Source organism: Pongo abelii, chromosome X (genome assembly GCF_028885655.2).
Source record: "Pongo abelii isolate AG06213 chromosome X, NHGRI_mPonAbe1-v2.0_pri, whole genome shotgun sequence".
Taxonomy (NCBI): Eukaryota; Metazoa; Chordata; class Mammalia; order Primates; family Hominidae; genus Pongo; species Pongo abelii.
The window spans coordinates 20,355,831-20,373,151 of NC_072008.2; the positions used below are offsets into that span (position 1 = coordinate 20,355,831).

Below are 17,321 nucleotides of genomic sequence, written 5' to 3' on the forward strand. Positions count from 1 at the left end.
GCCAAAACCACCCAGCAGGGGGAACCAAAGTGCTGTCTGCTTTTGCTGGGCAAAGAAATGGGTGCTTAGGTCTCTGATCTCCCCAGCCCACACCACTGGGTTGGGGAGTGAGAGCACTATTATTTGCTTCTTTGGGGTGGGGTGGGGTGGGGTTTTTCTGATGGTATTTGGCCAGGGTAGGGTGAGTATTGTCAAAAAGGTTTAGACTTATTTGGCTACCTTTCCCCTAGTTGTTTGTCTAAAGGAAACAGGCTTTTTCTCAGAGCTCTTCTTGTCTGTGACTGTTGGCAGTTCTAGTTTGGAGGCTTTCATAGCACCCTGTCTAGGATATATGGGAGGTGACAGGAAGAACACAAATAGTGAATTCCTTGGGTTTTCTTGAGTCCCAAGGTCTGCAGGCTGTTTGCCTTCTTTTTCACCTTTACAGTGTTCCTGTGCTCGTTTGTTGTGTTATGTCTAAGGTGTTCTAGCTGTAAGGGAGATCAAGGAGGAATAGGGGTCCTCTATCTTGGCAGAACCAGATGTATCCTCCAAGTGATTAATTTTTATGTTGAAAACAACATTTATTTTCTAATTTTCCACATTATGGCTGAAAATGTACTACAGAAAACTGCTGTAACATTATAGGTCATAATTTCCTCCTAAAGATCCAATTACATCTGCTTATATTATTCTTTACTAATTTACCTTGTTTCATGCTATTAAACTTCCTGCCCACTTCAGTACTTCTAGACTTTAATGTTCCAAAAGAAAATAATTCCATTTAATTCATTTTCACCTAGTAGTATACTATACATACTCAGAAGAGCTGGCGGGGGAGGGGAGGTGGTGGGCAGGAGATAGCTTTAAAACTCATTTATGAGCTCTTTTTATTAATCCAAGGCAAAACTTATTTTTAATTTGCCTATGACATTTCTCTAAGGATTACTTAATATGAACATCCATTTTGATAGCTATTACTCTTGAATTATACCAACAGCCAGCAGGAACTTGAAGGAAAAGAGGCAAATAAGGTTTTGTTTTATTTGCATTTTTACTTCTTCAAATAACATACCTGTATATGTTACTTCACTTGAGATGGATTCCTGAATTCATTTACCTGTTGACTTATATTTAATTTCAGAGATTCTAGGCGTATTGTCTATTATTAAGATTAATAATTAATCTTCAATTAACTCTTGCACTTTTGCTTTAAATAAGAAACTATGGACTAGTTTAGGCCGAGGAGACTCTAAGGAAAAATATCACTGCCCCAATCTTTGTTTTCTTTCTGTAACTTTCTTTTTTAAGTTCTATAACCAATATTTAACTCTTTGTTGTGTTCCTCTAGGAATTCCACTCTGGCTGAGAGAAAGGGTGCCCTAGGTGAGAGGTATCCTAAGGCACTTTCATAGAACCTAGAGCTCTATTAACCCACTTGGAAAACCACTATTTTAGGAAAAGACTTGTATTTATCAAATCTAAAAAGAAAGAAAATATCCTAAAAGCACATATTGAAACTTAAGTTTTCTGAGAAGAAATACATATACAAGGAACTTCCCTATCAGCATTAGAACAAAAGCCAACTTAAGTCCCTAAAACAGTAACAAAATAAGCACGTGAATTATGTATACGAATGGACAAGAAGCACATGAAAAGATCCTTAACATCATTAGTCATTAGAGAAATGCAAATCAAAACCACAATGAGATACCACTTCACACCCAGTAGGATGGTTATAGTAAAAAAGACAATAATAAGTGACGGCAAGGATATGGAAAAGCTGGAACTCTCATACACTGCTGATGGGAATGTAAAATGGTACAGGCCAGCTGGAAAAGTTTGGCAGTACCTCAAGAAGCTAAACATAGATTTACCATATGACTCAGCAATTCTACTCCTAGGTATATATCCAAGAAAACTGGAAACATATGTTCACATAAAAACTTAATACGAATGTTCACAGCAGCATTATTCATAATAGCCAAACGGTAGAAACAATTTCCAACGTCCATCAACTGATAAATGGATAAACAAACTGTGGTATATCCATATAATAGATTATTCAGCCACATAAAAGAATGAAGTCTTGCTACATGCTACAACATGTATGAACCTTGAAACATGTAAGAACCTTGAAAACAGACACAAAGCCCACATATTGTAGGATTCCATTAATATGAAATGTCCAGAATAGGTGAATCTAGAGACAGAAAATAGATTAGTGATTGCCAGGGACTGGGGGAATGGAGGAAATGGGGAGTGACTGCCAACATGTATGAAATTTCTTTTTGAGGTGATGAAAATGTTCTAGGAAATAGATAGTGGTGATGGCTGCACAACCTTGGGAATATAGTAAAAGCCACGAATTACATACAAGGGTGAATTTTATGGTATGTAAATATCTCAATTAAAAAAGGAATTAGGCTGGGTACGGTGGCTCATGCCTGTAATCCCAGCATTTTGGGAGGCCGAGGTGGGCGGATCACCTGAGGCCAGAAGTTCGAGACCAACCTGGCCAACATGGCAAAACCCTGTCTCTACTAAAAATACAAAAAATTAGCTGGGCGTGGTGGTGGGCACCTGTAATCCCAGCTACTTGGGAGGCAGAGGCAGGGGAATCACTTGAACCCGGGAGGCAGAGGCTGCAGTAAGCTGAGACTGCACCACTGCACACTAGCCTGGGCAATAGAGCAAAATTTCGTCTCAAAAAAAAAAAAAAAAAAAAAAAAAGTAATTAGGCCGGATGCGGTGGCTCACGCCTGTAATCTCATCACTTTGGGAGGCAAAGGCAGATGGATCACCTGAGGTCAGGAGTTCAAGACCAGCCTGGCCAACATGGAGAAACCCCATTTCTACCAAAAATACAAAAATTAGCCAGGCGTGGTAGTGGGCACCTGTAGTTTCAGCTACTCGGGAGGCTGAGGCAGGAGAATAACTTGAACCCAGGAGGCAGAGGTTGCAGTGAGCCAAGACTGCGCCACTGCACTCCAGCCTGGGTGACAGAGAAGAAATACATATACAAGGAACTTCCATATCAGCATTAGAGCAAAAAGCTCTGGGTGACAGAGTGAGACACCGTCTCAAAAAAAAAAAAAAAAAAAAAAAAGGAATTAATTAGGGCTACTTGACCTGACAGTCTAAGAAAAAAAAAAGATTGCATAACTTTCCTTTTAAATTTCCTTTTCTTATACGATAGCAAGATAATTGTTAACATTTTTGGGTTGAGCCAAATTCTGTTTTCTGGCACTTTGAGGGAACATCAAGTAGATTTTTCTGAAAAGAGGATGCAAAGATAGAGAGGTAACGATTTAATAAGCTGCAATCAAAGAACAGAGCACATTTACTCAGGCATACACCTAGAGGCTTCTGTAAAGAGAGCTGTTAAGTAATGTCTAGGCAGGCCCCCCTTTTTCCAAGTACTGTAATTTTTGTTTCAAACGTTAGACATTTTGTTTTATTTGTAAGACAGCTGGTTAGAAATCTCAAATAATCTTCCCATACAATGTCATAAAAGCTGTTTTTCAGGCCAACTCACAAAAGCCTATTTAACCCACTGTATTTGGAAACTAACATCAACTTCACTCAGTTTTACTAACTTTTTAAACTTTACCTATTGACTACTTAAGCACTGTCTCTATTGTGAACAGCATTCCCAGTTCATGCCAGGATCACATCATCTCTACAGGCCTCCCTGGTGAGAAGAGGGCTTCATGCTACATACATACATATATTTATATATGTGAGAAGTCACCTATCTCTCTAGGTTATTCTCTACATCTCCACAATAGCTACTCATGTAAACTACTTGGAACCTTTTTCTCCTGTAGCAGATTTCATTTAGACTGAGTCACTCACCGGGATGTTCTCAACTCAAACAGGGCTGTGTAGTGAAAAGTCATTAGAATTTGCAATCTGTGAGACTTGAGTTTGAATTCTGGCTCCTTCAGTTACTAGCTGTGCAACCATGACCACGTTATTTAACCCTTCTAGGCTTCAGTTTCCTCATCTGTAAGTTGAGGATAACTCTGTATACTTCATTCAAGTTGATATACACAAAGTGACTTGTCAAGAGGGGCATTCAACAGACGTGAGCTTCCTTACATCTTAACTTGGGAAAGAAAGAGCAGTGATCTCAACGTACCCCTCACCCTTCGTTTGTAGGTAGGAACATTCTGAAGTTGTTTTTGTAAACTAAGGACTGTATTTTCCAGACTTACAAATTAAGGCTAATGCAAGACTGTATATTATTTTGGATTTGAGTACTCTGACACAGCAAATGAGTTAAAATTAGCAGAGGGTAGCGAAAAAGTAATATTTGAACTTTTGTGCATTGTGGCTCTTTCAGAATTTGTATTTAAGATAGTTTTGATAAAATTAAAAAGTTATATTGATATGATGTGGATGACAAAATGAATTTTAGTGAAATGAATGTGCTGCACACCCCAACTCTGACTTTGTTAACATACCACCTGGAGCAGGTCTGCCTGAACAGGTCTCAATTTTCTTACATAAATAGGGTAGGGCTAAATTGTTCTCTAAAATTCTATGCTAAAAAAATTTAAATGCTTTCATATTTCAAGATGCACCAATCCACTTTTTCAGTTTTAACTAGCACAGTACAGTGAATGCAACACAATATTTAAACAAATTACCATACAGTAATTTATTCATCCAATAATATAGAAGATAATTGTATATTTTTCTACCCAGAGACATTAGTCTTACTGTTTATGTCTCGGTCTGTAAGCTCGGTGCACAAGAGGAAACTTGTAATTGCAACATTTTTTGATATTTAAATTTCCCCCAATGCTTTAGTGTTATCACTTGAATGAGATGTCACAGTAAAACTATCAAAGTTGTAGGAAGAGTAGAATGGTGATTTGTGGGGTATGTACCACCCTAGAGGGTTTATCAGAATCTTCAGGGTAGAAAAGGACAAAACTAACCTGATTAAACATAATTTGAAAAAGCATGTTAAATATTTGTTTTTAGAAAAGGTTTAGCCTATTAATTTCAAGATACAAATCATACAAGGTAGAAATGAAAAAAACACTGGTGTAAAAAATGCATTCAATTTGTACTAATCCTGTAATCTGGAATTGTACTGTTCAACATGGTAGCCAATAGCCACTGGTGACTATTAGATAAAATTTAAAAATTCACTTCCACACTAGCCACATTTCAAGTGCTGAACAGCCACATATGGGTAGCAGCTACTGTACTAAACAGTGCTGATCTAGAATTTTTTTGTGATTTTAAGTCAATCTTTATTATTTTATATTATTTTCAGATAGATGCCTCTGTTCCTAAATGTGAAGAAATGGAGTAACATTCTAGGTAGCTGAGATTTTTGCTACAGGTTTTACAAGATTTCTGGAGTGAAGATTTATCCCAAACCACTGCACTTGAGATGCATTTCAATCTGTTAATGTCAAAATGATCTTTTGCTTCAGGCTATCATTTGACATCTGCTTCTAACACATATCAAATGACTGATCCAAGTTTCCTAAGACAAGCTTTGTGGCCCAAAGAATTAGAGACAAGCTCACAGAAATCTAAATGACCAGGTCAGATTTGAAGATGAGATTATCACCATATGTAAGATTATAAAAATCAATTTATATGGTGGACAAAACAAAACTAGTTTTTAAGTTATATAAGAGACCATGGATATATTAGTTAAGATGGGAAAATTCGATTTAACTTATGCTATGGTTGTAATTCCATTATGACAAGAAATGTAAAAGTGCTTTTAGATTTACACCTACATGTAGAGTGACAAATATTTAGGAAACTAGCACTATGTTATGAGAACAACAGAAAAGGACTCACAATGTGGAGACCTGACTCCAGGCAGGGCAGTAGGCTAGCTTTCAATTTAAAGCTGCCTGTTTTTTAGTTCATTTATGTTCTACTTTCTAGCTGACATCTTCAAGAGAGGAAGGTAAATATGCAGGGCAGGTAATGCCAGCAATTGAGCCATTCTGTTATGGTATGTAAAACATAAAATCACTATTCATTATTTGGTAATATGCCCAGCAAACACCCCTGACCCCAGAGGTATTTGTACATGATCAGCAGAGACCAGAAAAAGAGTGAGGATGCTATTTTACATTATTTGGAAACTGTAACTTTTTTATATTACTAATCCTAGCTATCTATTCTCTAGTAAGAGAAAACAAGAAGCAATTAATTTAAACAGGAAAATGGGAGAGAAAAGCAGATTAACAGTGGCATAAAGTGGCATATGAGAGAATTTTTAAACTACAAATAATAGACATAAGTTACAGAAACAGTCAATGTACAGGCCATTTAGTAGGGGCGATTAGCTTGATATTAAGTAGAATATGACCATTAATTTTCAGAACATCGAATCAAAAGTGTAAATTATTTTTAACTTTTATTTAAATTATTATTAAATTTATATTCACCATTAAGATGGAACATTTTTATACAATTTAACTTAGAAAGATTTCAATTCAAAATGAAACAAAACTCTTGACAGTTAAAGAAAACACTTCAATATAGTCAATTAAACATAACAGCTCATTTCCAGGCAATACCGGATCGCGTTACTGTAGTTATCAGACTTTCCAAAACTGTGTTCTGCAAAGCACTTTGTGTCCACTGAGACTTCAATAGATGGTTCACAAAAAAGGGGTTCTGACATCAAGTCTCAAATGCTGTGGGCCATATCCGTTTTGCAGATTCATTGTATACAACATCTTAAAAGTTCTAAATTATACAGTAAAGAAAGGTTAAATCTTATTTAATGCCACATTTCCCCAACTTACTTGATTATGCCACACTACCTTGTTTTTTGGACGGGGGTGATTCTTGAGGAACGGATACACCTTTTAACATCGTATCTCCAAGACTTTTCAGCTTGAAAAATACTATATATACTATTTAGAGTTCTGTAAGAACCAACACTACATTACAGACAAAATCTAAAGGATTACATTTCTAGACAGGAAAACCCAGTTACCCTATGGCATTTCCAAATAACTAAAACAAATGTATTTACAGTAATGGGGAAGGAGGTGTGACATATTAATTTCCTTCCCTAAAAATTAACAGAATGGATTCATCCTAAAATATAAAAAGGTGTGCACATTTTGTGTTGGTATGTTTTAGAAAGAAAGTTAAAATTCTACCTATTGATGCTATAAACTGACTTTAACCATTTCTTCAGGGACACATTACCTTCAAGAGGTAGACATACAGAATATACTATATTTTATTGATTAAAAGATACAATCAAGTGTAAGATACACTGTTTATATATTGTTAAGAAAAAACATGCTGCTAATTAAACTATGCCATCCCATGGATTGTGAGACATCTTCCAATTTGAGCAACGTTAAAAATGTGAACAAACTTTCCTTTCTTCCTTCTTCCACATATATTCTTCACAATGTTGTTTTTTCCCTTTAAAGACAATATTGAGGAAGGGATCAATGCAAAAAGGGTAAGATTCAAGAGATTTTTGTTCCCCTTGCCCTTTCAATTACGTTCAGATATTACATGACTATCTAAACTGATCAATCAAATAAATCACTTTTAATTGCTTTGCTGGATTCTAAAAAATTACCCCAGAGGAAAAACAAGGAACTGAGACAGTTCTTTAAGAGGGATGATTCATTGTAACTGTTGTTTATTAAAAACTTAAACCATGTACTGAATCAAGTACTTTACATATATTATCATTTCATTTAATTCTCACCAAAACTCTATGAGGTAGACATTATTTTCATCCCTATTTTACAAATTAGGATGTTGAAGTATAGAGATATTAAATATAACTTGCATAAGGTTACAAAGTTATTAAGTGGCAGAGCCAGGACTCAAACACAGGTCTTTATGGCTCCAGAGCTCATGTTCTTTAACATTTTGCTATTAATCCAAATAACCCCACAAAGTCCCTTCTAAGTTTTAAGAATAAGCAAAAACCAAAATACTTAATTACTAGTAACTAATGTATTTGCTTAAAACAGGTCACATGACAAAAAGACAAATACTGTATGTTCTTACTCACACGTGGGGCTCATAGGTAGGGAGTTTCTACTCAGAATGAGAGTTACTAGAGGATAGGACGAGTGTGGGGGTTACAGAGGGGGTGGGGGTGAAGAAAGGTTGGTTAATGGGCACAGTACATACAATTGGATAGAAGGAATAAGTTCTAACAATGGATAGCAGAGTAAAGTAGGGTGACTACAGTTAATAACAATGTTTTATATATTTCAGAATAGTTAGAACAGAGGATTTGAAATGTTCCCAACACACAGAAATGATTAATGGATACCCCAAATACCCTGATGTGATCATTACACATTCTATGCATGGAACAAAATATCACATGACCCCATAAAAATGTAAATATTATTTATCAATTGAAAAGTAAAAATTTTGGTGTGCCAAAGTTTATCTTTCAACGGTTTGTTTAACCAAAGAGACAACTTCCTCCTACGTTTCTGTACATTAGGGATTACTAAATATTGGCTTTTAAATTGTACAACTTGATAAACTGTCAAAAATTAAATAGGCCAAATGTATTAAAATAATCATAATGTGCTATATGGATACATTTTATCTTGAACCTGTTTTATAAAACATACACACACACACACACATTTGTGTTTGTTTTGCTAAATCATGACAAAACTTAATGATTAAATATGGTAGTTTTTACTGAATGATTAAATAGGGTAGTTTTTCTTTGTTTTAATGCTTTTTGGTGTTAAACTGATAAACTAGAATATCTGAGATCTGATATCTCCAGGTTAATGATACAGGTCACTGTATTAATTCCAAAAGAACACACTGATGGGAGTGGGGTGGAAGGAAGACATTGAATGCTAGGTATTACAACTTAGATACTTGTTTTTTTCTATTTATGTGAATTGGGGAACGGGATGTATATGTACTTGCACAGCTGCATTCCAATGCTTTAAAATGTGTTATCCACCAAACATAAACAACTGAGCACTATCACACGCAGGCATTACCAGTGAGACCACCAACGTGTCAGTGTGTCATTCATTATAATCTGAACCGTTGGGTCTAAAGCACCCATTCTGCACTGGGTCAACCAGGCAACTGTGACCTTACCCATCATTCACAGCCTGGCAGATCACATGTCCCTGAGCATTGAACTGTAGAGCAAATCTTGTTAATTATCACAATGGTATGAATTTCTTAGTAATAAAAATTTTAAAAAACTTTAGGACAATTGTTCTGCAACTCAGACTTCTAGATAAGTGATCTGTATTTTTGGTCATTCTATAATTTAGCAAATGTCAAGTCCTTGGTCAGGAGTACACAGTCCAATTCTGCCACCTGTCTTATTAAAAATAAGATATACTTATTGTGGTTTCCAGAAATGTATACTAAAGAGAAGACAAAGTCTGCCTATATTTGCTCCTGTAATTAGATAAAAGTTTTATTAATAAAATCTAAATGCAACCAGCAAGTTTCACATTTTGAATCTACCCCATTACTACAGGATCAAGCTGCCAAAATAAAGCAAAGTTTTCTAGATTTTACAAAACTGACATCCTCTATCATAATCACTGAAAACAATGAAGTGTTCAGTAATGTGTCACAGTTACTTGACAGTTGACATGTAACAATACCTGTCCTCTCCTCAGATCTTCACTTAGGGGAAAGAAAAAAACCTGAAAGGTGGTAAAAATAAAACAGGAAAAGGAAAAGAAACAATAAAACATTTTTTTCAAAATCAATGATTATACTTTAATAGAGCATTTTCCCTATAGATAAAATAAGAAATCTATATAATATTGATATAGTAGAAATACTATAAAATCTATGTACTATACTATAGAATACTACATAATCTTTTGAGGTTAAAAATGGCTGCACATTCACTAAACATGCTCTCCCACACAAAGGCCTCATTTTCTATAACAAAATACTTATATAGTTGATTTTTAAAATATTTTTCAGTGCATCATGGGTACCTGTTATTTAAAGGAAGTCGAGGTAGCTATTTTCATACAACACATTGTATAATACACATTGTATACAACACATTATATTGTGGCTATTTTATATAACACATTTCTATAAAACAAAAATAATCTCCATAATTTTATTATTTTGAAAACTTCATATTTAGATTTACTATCATTTATACCTACTCTATTGCAACGGAGAAAAAAGTATCACTCTAGGTCAGGCTTATGATCCAGTAAATGCTATCTCTGACAGCACTGGCAAAGAATTTGCAGAACAGAAGAGCCATAATTCCTACCTATCCATCCTCTAAACAGTCAAATATTCAAAAGCATATTAGCATCTTTAAGTAACTCACTAAAGAATTCACCTAGACCAGTTAGGAAGCTAGTTTGTTTTTTATCTTGTACCAACCCTTACTTTGCTTACATAGTACTTCCTTTATTATCCTAAATTTGCTTCTTTAAACATTTGGCCTAGTTCTAGCCTATCATGTTCTGACCCACGTTTGAGTTTAACCACAAGGGTTTTTTTGTTTTGAACACCATGAGATTCGTGTGAGGTCTTAAAGCAGGAAGGCCAGTGTAAAGGAACTGAAGAAACTGCCTGTGTTTCTGAGGCACTGAGGTCTTTTTAAATTGTTCATATTTTAATGAGATTAAAATGATAAAAAACAGAGATAAGATTCATAATCATCCTATTCCTGACTTTCATGATTCATTCAGCAGATATTTATTAAGTCCACAATATGTAAGTGCCAGGCATTGTGTTGAATGCTGAGGATTCAGAGAGTGGGGGGAAACGTCTGCTTTCAAGAATTCACAGTGTACTAGGGATGAGACCATAAATGTAAACTCCTACACAGACCGATCCTGAAATCTTTTAACCTGGAGAGAAATATTTTGATGTATTTACTCAAGTAAATGACTCTAAAAAAACGATGTTACTCTGGTAAAATACAATTATCTGATAGGAACCTACTGGGGAGGAAACGGTATAATAGTGAAAATATTAGACCTCTGAGTGGAACTTTTCAACCTTTCCCTCACTGTCTTCAATATTTCCAAATTGTATCAGAAGTAATTTACTTGAAATAGCTGAACAAGCAATTCAGCTTGTTCAGTAAATATCTAAAGACAATTTGTTAGAATTTAGTTTTAATAAATCTTGGCAACACTGGCTCTGTTTGACATACCTTATGCCAGAATAGCAAGAAAATTCTTTGAAAATAGCAAATTGTGGAATCCTATCTGTCAAGTTCTGGAAAACATGATAGTAACTGAAGTAACAAGGCTTTACCAAATGAGAGCTCTTATAATACTCTGTTTCTGGAAAACAGATGACCTCTAACTACTGGCTTATTTATATCCCGAATTTTTCCACAAAAGATTTGGAACAGCTACCCTGATATAAAACGAAGCACATGTATTGTATCCACCTGGCTTTGAATTATGGCTCTGCCATTTACTATTTATAATCTTTGTACCTTTTAAATTCTGAGATTTGGTTTCCTAATCTATAACAATGGGGACCATAATCCTACCCTGCTGGGTCACAGGAAGGATAAAATGAAATAGTAATGTAGCACAGTACCTGGCATATAGTTGGTGCTAAATAAATATGTTTTGTGCTTCCTTATCCAAATGCATTCTAGATAGAAAAAGGATAAGGTGGAGTTTTAAATGATATTGTTTTCCTATCACATTGATACATGCCAAGCAGAAATGTGGACTGATCTTGAGTTGCAATTATTAATGTTTGTATGTAAAAGTCAGGCTCAAAGCAAATTTAATTTCTTTCCATAAGTTCAGTACTTTGAGAACATTTTATTAACCTTTTAGCTATATTATTTAATGCAAAAAATTTTCTGGGGAAAAACATGACAAGAGCTCTTGCATACTGTTTTTCACACTACCCATCGAAAGGATTATTAAACATCATAAATTTGGCTTTTTTATAAAATATTTATAGTATTAGTCTGGTTAACAATTTTAAATAAAGTTCTTGTGATTCTGCCAGTCTTAAAAACATGATTTCCTTTCTTTCTTTCCTTTTCTTTCAACATGTATCAATGTCTTTTCCATTGAAGAGCAGCATTTAGTTCAGGTTTTACAAGTATGATCCAAGTCGCAAAATACTAAGCACCAATCATAAGCACTATTACAACTCTGCGTGCGTTAAGGAGAACAAGCAAAATTTTTATACAGCAGTGGATGTGACTGGGGGAAAAAAGTGAAAAGCGATTTGAACTGATCCCCCGCCCTCTCTATTATACCGGAGAATGCAAGTGTCCCGCATCTCAGATTAAACTGAGCCTCGGTTTTACTGACGTAACCAGTAACCCTATCTACCTCTCACACTGCGGAGGCCGGCAGGGCAGCGGCTGCCGCCAAGCACACCACTCATCAGAGCCTGCCCCGTTCCACCCCCGCGTTTCAGTCATGCTTTCCAGAAATGGGGTCACTCACTCAGTAACTATTACACACACGCAGCCTATCATCCTGTAATCCCCCAAAGTCCGCTGCGGGGAGAGAAGGCAGCAAAAAGTCAAGGAGGAAGAATCACAGACGCGCCACCATCAGGAATTGATTTTCCACTCCGGAGAGGAGCGGTGATACCTTGGAATGGGTCTTGTCTGGATTATTTTCGCAGACCCCGAGTTGTTCTGGGACAGGGGCGGTTCAGGAAAGCTCGGTGTAGTGATGCGCCCGGGGAAATTCTGTTTTGCCCTGTTTGGGTATATTGTTTGGGCACTAGGGTGGGTGTCTCAGGGACGGTCACCAGATCCCGGGCGAGGAAAACCAGAAAGCCCTTTACGGCGGCCGCTGATCTCCTTGAATATCACCCTCTCACCTCCATGGACAGGAAACTCAAGTTAAACTCACAGGGACGGGGGTCTAGCTCTGCGACCTCAGAAACGGAGGGGGTAGGGGACCTTAGGCTTCCACTTTCTTCTTTGCAGCAGCAGAAACCGCTGCGGCAGACGGCGGAGAGGCAAAACCCTGCACCCCCTACCCGAAACCCCCACAGGTCGCCGCCGCCCGTGCCCCGCGCGCCGGTCTCCCCGCAGCAGCCCCTCCCTCGGCCGGACTCGAGAGTCCCTGCTCCCCGGTGAACCCGATCCCTACCCCTCCCTCATCTCCCAAAGTCGCCAAGGTCCGGGAAAGCCCCCGACCCGGCTGGGCCAAACTTCCCAACTCCCCGCCGGCCCCCGCTCCGCCTCCCGCTTCCCCCACGCAAAGTTGATTAAAATTGGCTTCTTGCAAAGCCCCAGCGCCCACTCCAAACCCCACGCGCCACCACACTGGCAGCCCCCCGAGCGAGGGAAGGAGGTGAGGGTGCGGGTGGAAGGAATAGACAGACCGGCAAACAGATCCACCCCAACAACCCAAACCAAAACCCTGAGCCCGGGAGGAAGACGCGAGCGGGATCAGAAGGGCCGAGTGGCCAGCTCCGGGGAGCGAAGCGAGCCGGCGGGGGCGCGGAGAGGAGATGCGCCGGCCCCGGCCGCCCTGCTGCACTCACCTCAGCGCTGTCCGACGGGCTCTCCACAGCCATCTTCTGCCACGGGTCCGCCAGCTGCGCCAGCGGCATCTTCCCCCCCGGCCCGCCGCCTTCACCGCCTCCTCCCTCCCCGCCCGCCCCACGGCCGGCCCCGCTCCGTCGCCGCCCGAGCCCCACGGCAGCGGCAGCGGCGGCGGCGGCGGCGGCGGCAGCAGCAGCAGCAGCAGCAGCAGCAGCGGCGGCGGCCCCAGAGAGGGCTCGACGCCGACGCCGACCGCCCGAAAGCCGCGCGCCTGGCCAGAGACGCCCGCGCGCTGAGCGAGAGCCTCGCGCCTCCGCTGGGCACCGGGTCTCGCCCCTTTCTTCCTCTCCTCCTTCCGCCGCCGGGAATACGGCTCCGCCCCCCCCGCCGGTTCCCGCGCCCGCTCCCAGCAGAACAGCGACCGCCGCGCGCTCCCCCACTTCCGCTCACAACATGGCGCCTAAGCGATACCTGTCTCTCAAAGCGAGGCTCGGCCGCCGCCACCACCGCCGCGCGCACCCAGGGGTTGGGCTAGTGGAAGACACGCCCCCGGCCGCTGCGCTCCGCTCCTCCCTCTTCCCACCCCCCTCCTTCTGCGCCCCAACCTCAGCTTCTGGGCCTCGCCTACTTTCAGGAAGGGCGAGCCCAAGAGATCTGGGGGCGTCGGCGGGAGGCGGGGGAAAGAAATGGGAAAGGCAGGAGGGGCGAAGGCTGGGAGCCTTTCACCGCCAAGGGTCCAAGCAGGTCGGAGGCTCTTTGGGAATGAGGGAGAACAGTGGTCCCCGCCCAGCTGGGGAGGGAGGTGGGCAAAGTACCGGGGGCGCAGTCCCGAGCCAAGGACCCGGGGAGAGGTGCGGCGTGTCTTTTCGGCCTGTCTCCTCCGGGGGTGCGTGCGTGCGGGCGCGCCTAGTTTCTGGGCGCATCCCGTAATGGCCCAAGACCCTCCCTCTTCAGGGTCACATGCTGGGAAATCACCTGCCCCCCATCTCCCCCGACGGAAGCAAGGGAGACTTCGTGCCTAGGAGCCTCCTGGGGGCTCGGCTCCCGGTTTGATTCAAGTCTCTTCAAGTTGACGCTCTTTTGTTAAATTGTGGCTATTTGGGATTAATTCGTCTTGTATTAGTCGCTTCCCCCGCGCCGTCCCCCGCGCCGCCCCCAGCCCAAATTCTCCTCCCCAAGTGCGCAGAGCTCTCTGCCTTCAGCTGCGACCCTCGAACCGCTGCCCCCCGCCCCACGTCTGCTACCTAAATCTTCAAGAGGGGAAAACAGGGAGGTTCCTTAAGGCTGTCCCTCTCGGCAGAGGTTGGAGAATTATTTAAAAATATCTTGTAGGCAGGAGCGCGGGGTTCCTGCTCCTCTGTTGACTTTAAATAAGAGATTAGATTTAAAAATCAGGCTGGCCGTGGGCGGAGGAGGAGGAGGAGGAGGAGGAGGAGGAGGGGGACAGAGGGAGGGGAGGGGTTCTGACTCCTCCTCCTGCCCAAGATGGGGAAGCCCTGGATTAAGGAAACCCGATGCCCCGACGGCGACGGAGCCCCACAGGACGGCGAGAGCTCGGGGAGGAAAGCCTGGGCGTCCGGGTGCGTCCCAAGAGGACTCGACCCTGTGTTCACTGCGCCAGGAGCCGCTGCGCGCTAAGTGCGCCCGGGCAGAAATGTGTAAAAGTCGCAGGGCTGAGTGGAAAGCTACTGCAGCCCCTGGCTAGTCGCCCAGCGAGGGGAAGAGAAAAAGCAAAGGGAAATCTCCGAGCCGGCCTGTCCCTTCAGTCCCTCAGGCCGCGGCGCAGGCATCCCGGTCTTCCCACGCCCAGCGACCACGGCGCGTCCCCTGCTGCGCTCCCAGCGCACGCTTATTAACAGCTTCCTTTCATCCTCCCGGGACCCAGACACCTGGAGAACCCTCGCCTGCCTCCCTAAGCAGGTGTGAGGATGAGATTAGAGTCCCACACCCATCCGGCCAGGTCTGCGCGGGCGGTGCGAGGTTTCTCGCTGGGCCTGCGAGAGGCAGGTGTTGGGCTCTTTCTGCTGCCTTCGCCAGCGCGCCCCTTGGCACAGGCTCGAGGCCGGGGAACCTCGTGGCCATTTAGGGAGGCTCCAACTGTTTAGGGAGCCTGAGAAGGCGGCAGGAAGTCCTCGTTGCGCGCCTTCTCCCGAAGCTTTGGACTCAGGGGGACCGCTCAGGTTGGACAACATCTGGGCAGACTCAACGTGGTCTGGGGAAGAAGGCGAATGGGGCCACTTGGCTCTTGCCTTTGTCACTTCCCTCCACATGCTATATTCAGGTGTTGCAAATCCAACCTTGGCCCAAACTCAGCTAATTTGGCAGCACCTTCTCTATGTAATTCCCGACGATAAAACGTGCTTGCAGAAGTTTGGAGGATAAGGAGTTGTGCACTATTTTGCATTTATGTACAAAATGCTTAATTTATTCATTTACATTGCAGAGTCACATGACCACTCCTTATAGCGAAAAGAAGTTCGTTGATTCGGTTGGCTTAAAGTAAATTAGCTCCCCCTACCCTTTGATCAATTATTTCAGTTAACATTCTTGCATTAGTAAAAACATACACAGTTGAAGAGAGACCATTATGTGGCTAACACTGTTCAGTGCTAATTACCCCCACGCAAAGAATGAATATTTTAAAATAAAGCAAATTGTATGCCATTTTCAGTATCAACTTTTATTCATCTCTGTTAACGTTGAGAACCAGAGGAATAACTTTTAAAACAGAGTTACCTGATCTGTAAAAGTAATGTGAGCGGTGGTCACGTTTCAGTGAATTAAGCATTACATGAACTGTTAATAATGGGTTAAAGTGGCCGGGTGCGGTGGCTCACCCCTGTAATCCCAGCACTTTGGGAGGCCCAGGTGGGCGGATTACCTGAGCTCAGGAGTTCCAGAATAGCCTGGCCGACATGGGGAAACTCGGTCTCTACTAAAAATACAAAATTAGCCGGGCGTGCACACCCGTAATGCCAGCTGCTCGGAAGACTGAGGCAGGAGAATAGCTTGAACCCAGGAGGCGGAGGTTGCGGTGAGCCGAGATCGTGCCATTGCACTCCAGCCTGGGCGACAAGATCAAAACTCTGTCTCAAAAACAAACAAACAAACAAACAAAAAAAACAGTTAAAGTACCACTACCACAGATGTCTTGCACAGAGGATCAATTTGATAAGTATTTATGAATTGATTGAATTTATTTAGAACATTATTCTTCCTTTTGCCCCAAAAGCAAAGAAAATGATTTTTTGTTGTTAACAATACACTTTTTCTCTTTTATTTCTTCTATTAAATCCAAGAGCAGTGCAACCACTCTCTTTGGTTAGGAGAATTTGGAAAAATCAAATGAGGCTGGAGGATTTTTCTTGCAGGTGGCAGCAAAAAGAGTTATTTGAACATAGAAGCTGATATTGCCCTAAGCAGGATTACTTTTCCCCTGTTTAACAAAGGAGAACTCTAAGTGTAGCTGTTCAAAGAATAGCTGCCTCAGATCGCCAGACCTGCATGGGTTAATATGGTGGTTAGTAGCCACACACGGCTACTGAGCACTTCAAATGAGGTTGGCTGGTCAAAGGCGAGATGTGCTGTAAATGTAAAGTTCATACCAGATTTCAGACTTAGTAAAAAAAAAGAAGAATATAAAGTATCTCATTAATAATTTTTTATATTCACAACATGTTGAAATGATATTTTTGATATATTGGATTAAATAAAATATTTCATTAAAATTAATTTCACCTTTTAAAAACTTTTTAATGTGGCTACTATAAATGTATACTTACATATGTGGCTTTCGAGCCTTTTATGTATTCCTACAAGTCATATAATGTTAAGTGAT

The 17,321-nt window shown here is 41.2% G+C and overlaps 1 protein-coding gene and 1 long non-coding RNA gene across 7 annotated transcripts in view; both read right to left on the bottom strand.

Annotated features, from left to right (window-relative positions):
• The window catches only part of RPS6KA3 (ribosomal protein S6 kinase A3), a 112,463-nt gene extending 98,449 nt beyond the window's left edge, over positions 1-14,014 (bottom strand). For 2 of the 6 annotated variants that reach the window (XM_063721398.1, XM_024240403.3), the window contains exon 1: positions 13,955-14,014. Coding sequence is in view for 2 of the 6 variants with exons in the window: in XM_002831445.6 (XP_002831491.1) it covers positions 13,483-13,551 (69 nt within the window). In the remaining 4 variants the exon portion in view is untranslated. The other 4 variants (XM_002831445.6, XM_009234644.4, XM_024240404.3 and 1 more) reach the window with 4 other exon arrangements.
• LOC134760926 (uncharacterized) lies at positions 134-13,476 on the bottom strand. Its single transcript, XR_010139052.1, has 2 exons — positions 9,618-13,476; positions 134-7,413 (listed from the first exon to the last, which is right to left on the bottom strand). It is a non-coding gene; the product is annotated as an uncharacterized LOC134760926 (long non-coding RNA).
• Positions 14,015-17,321: the final 3,307 nt, after the last annotated feature.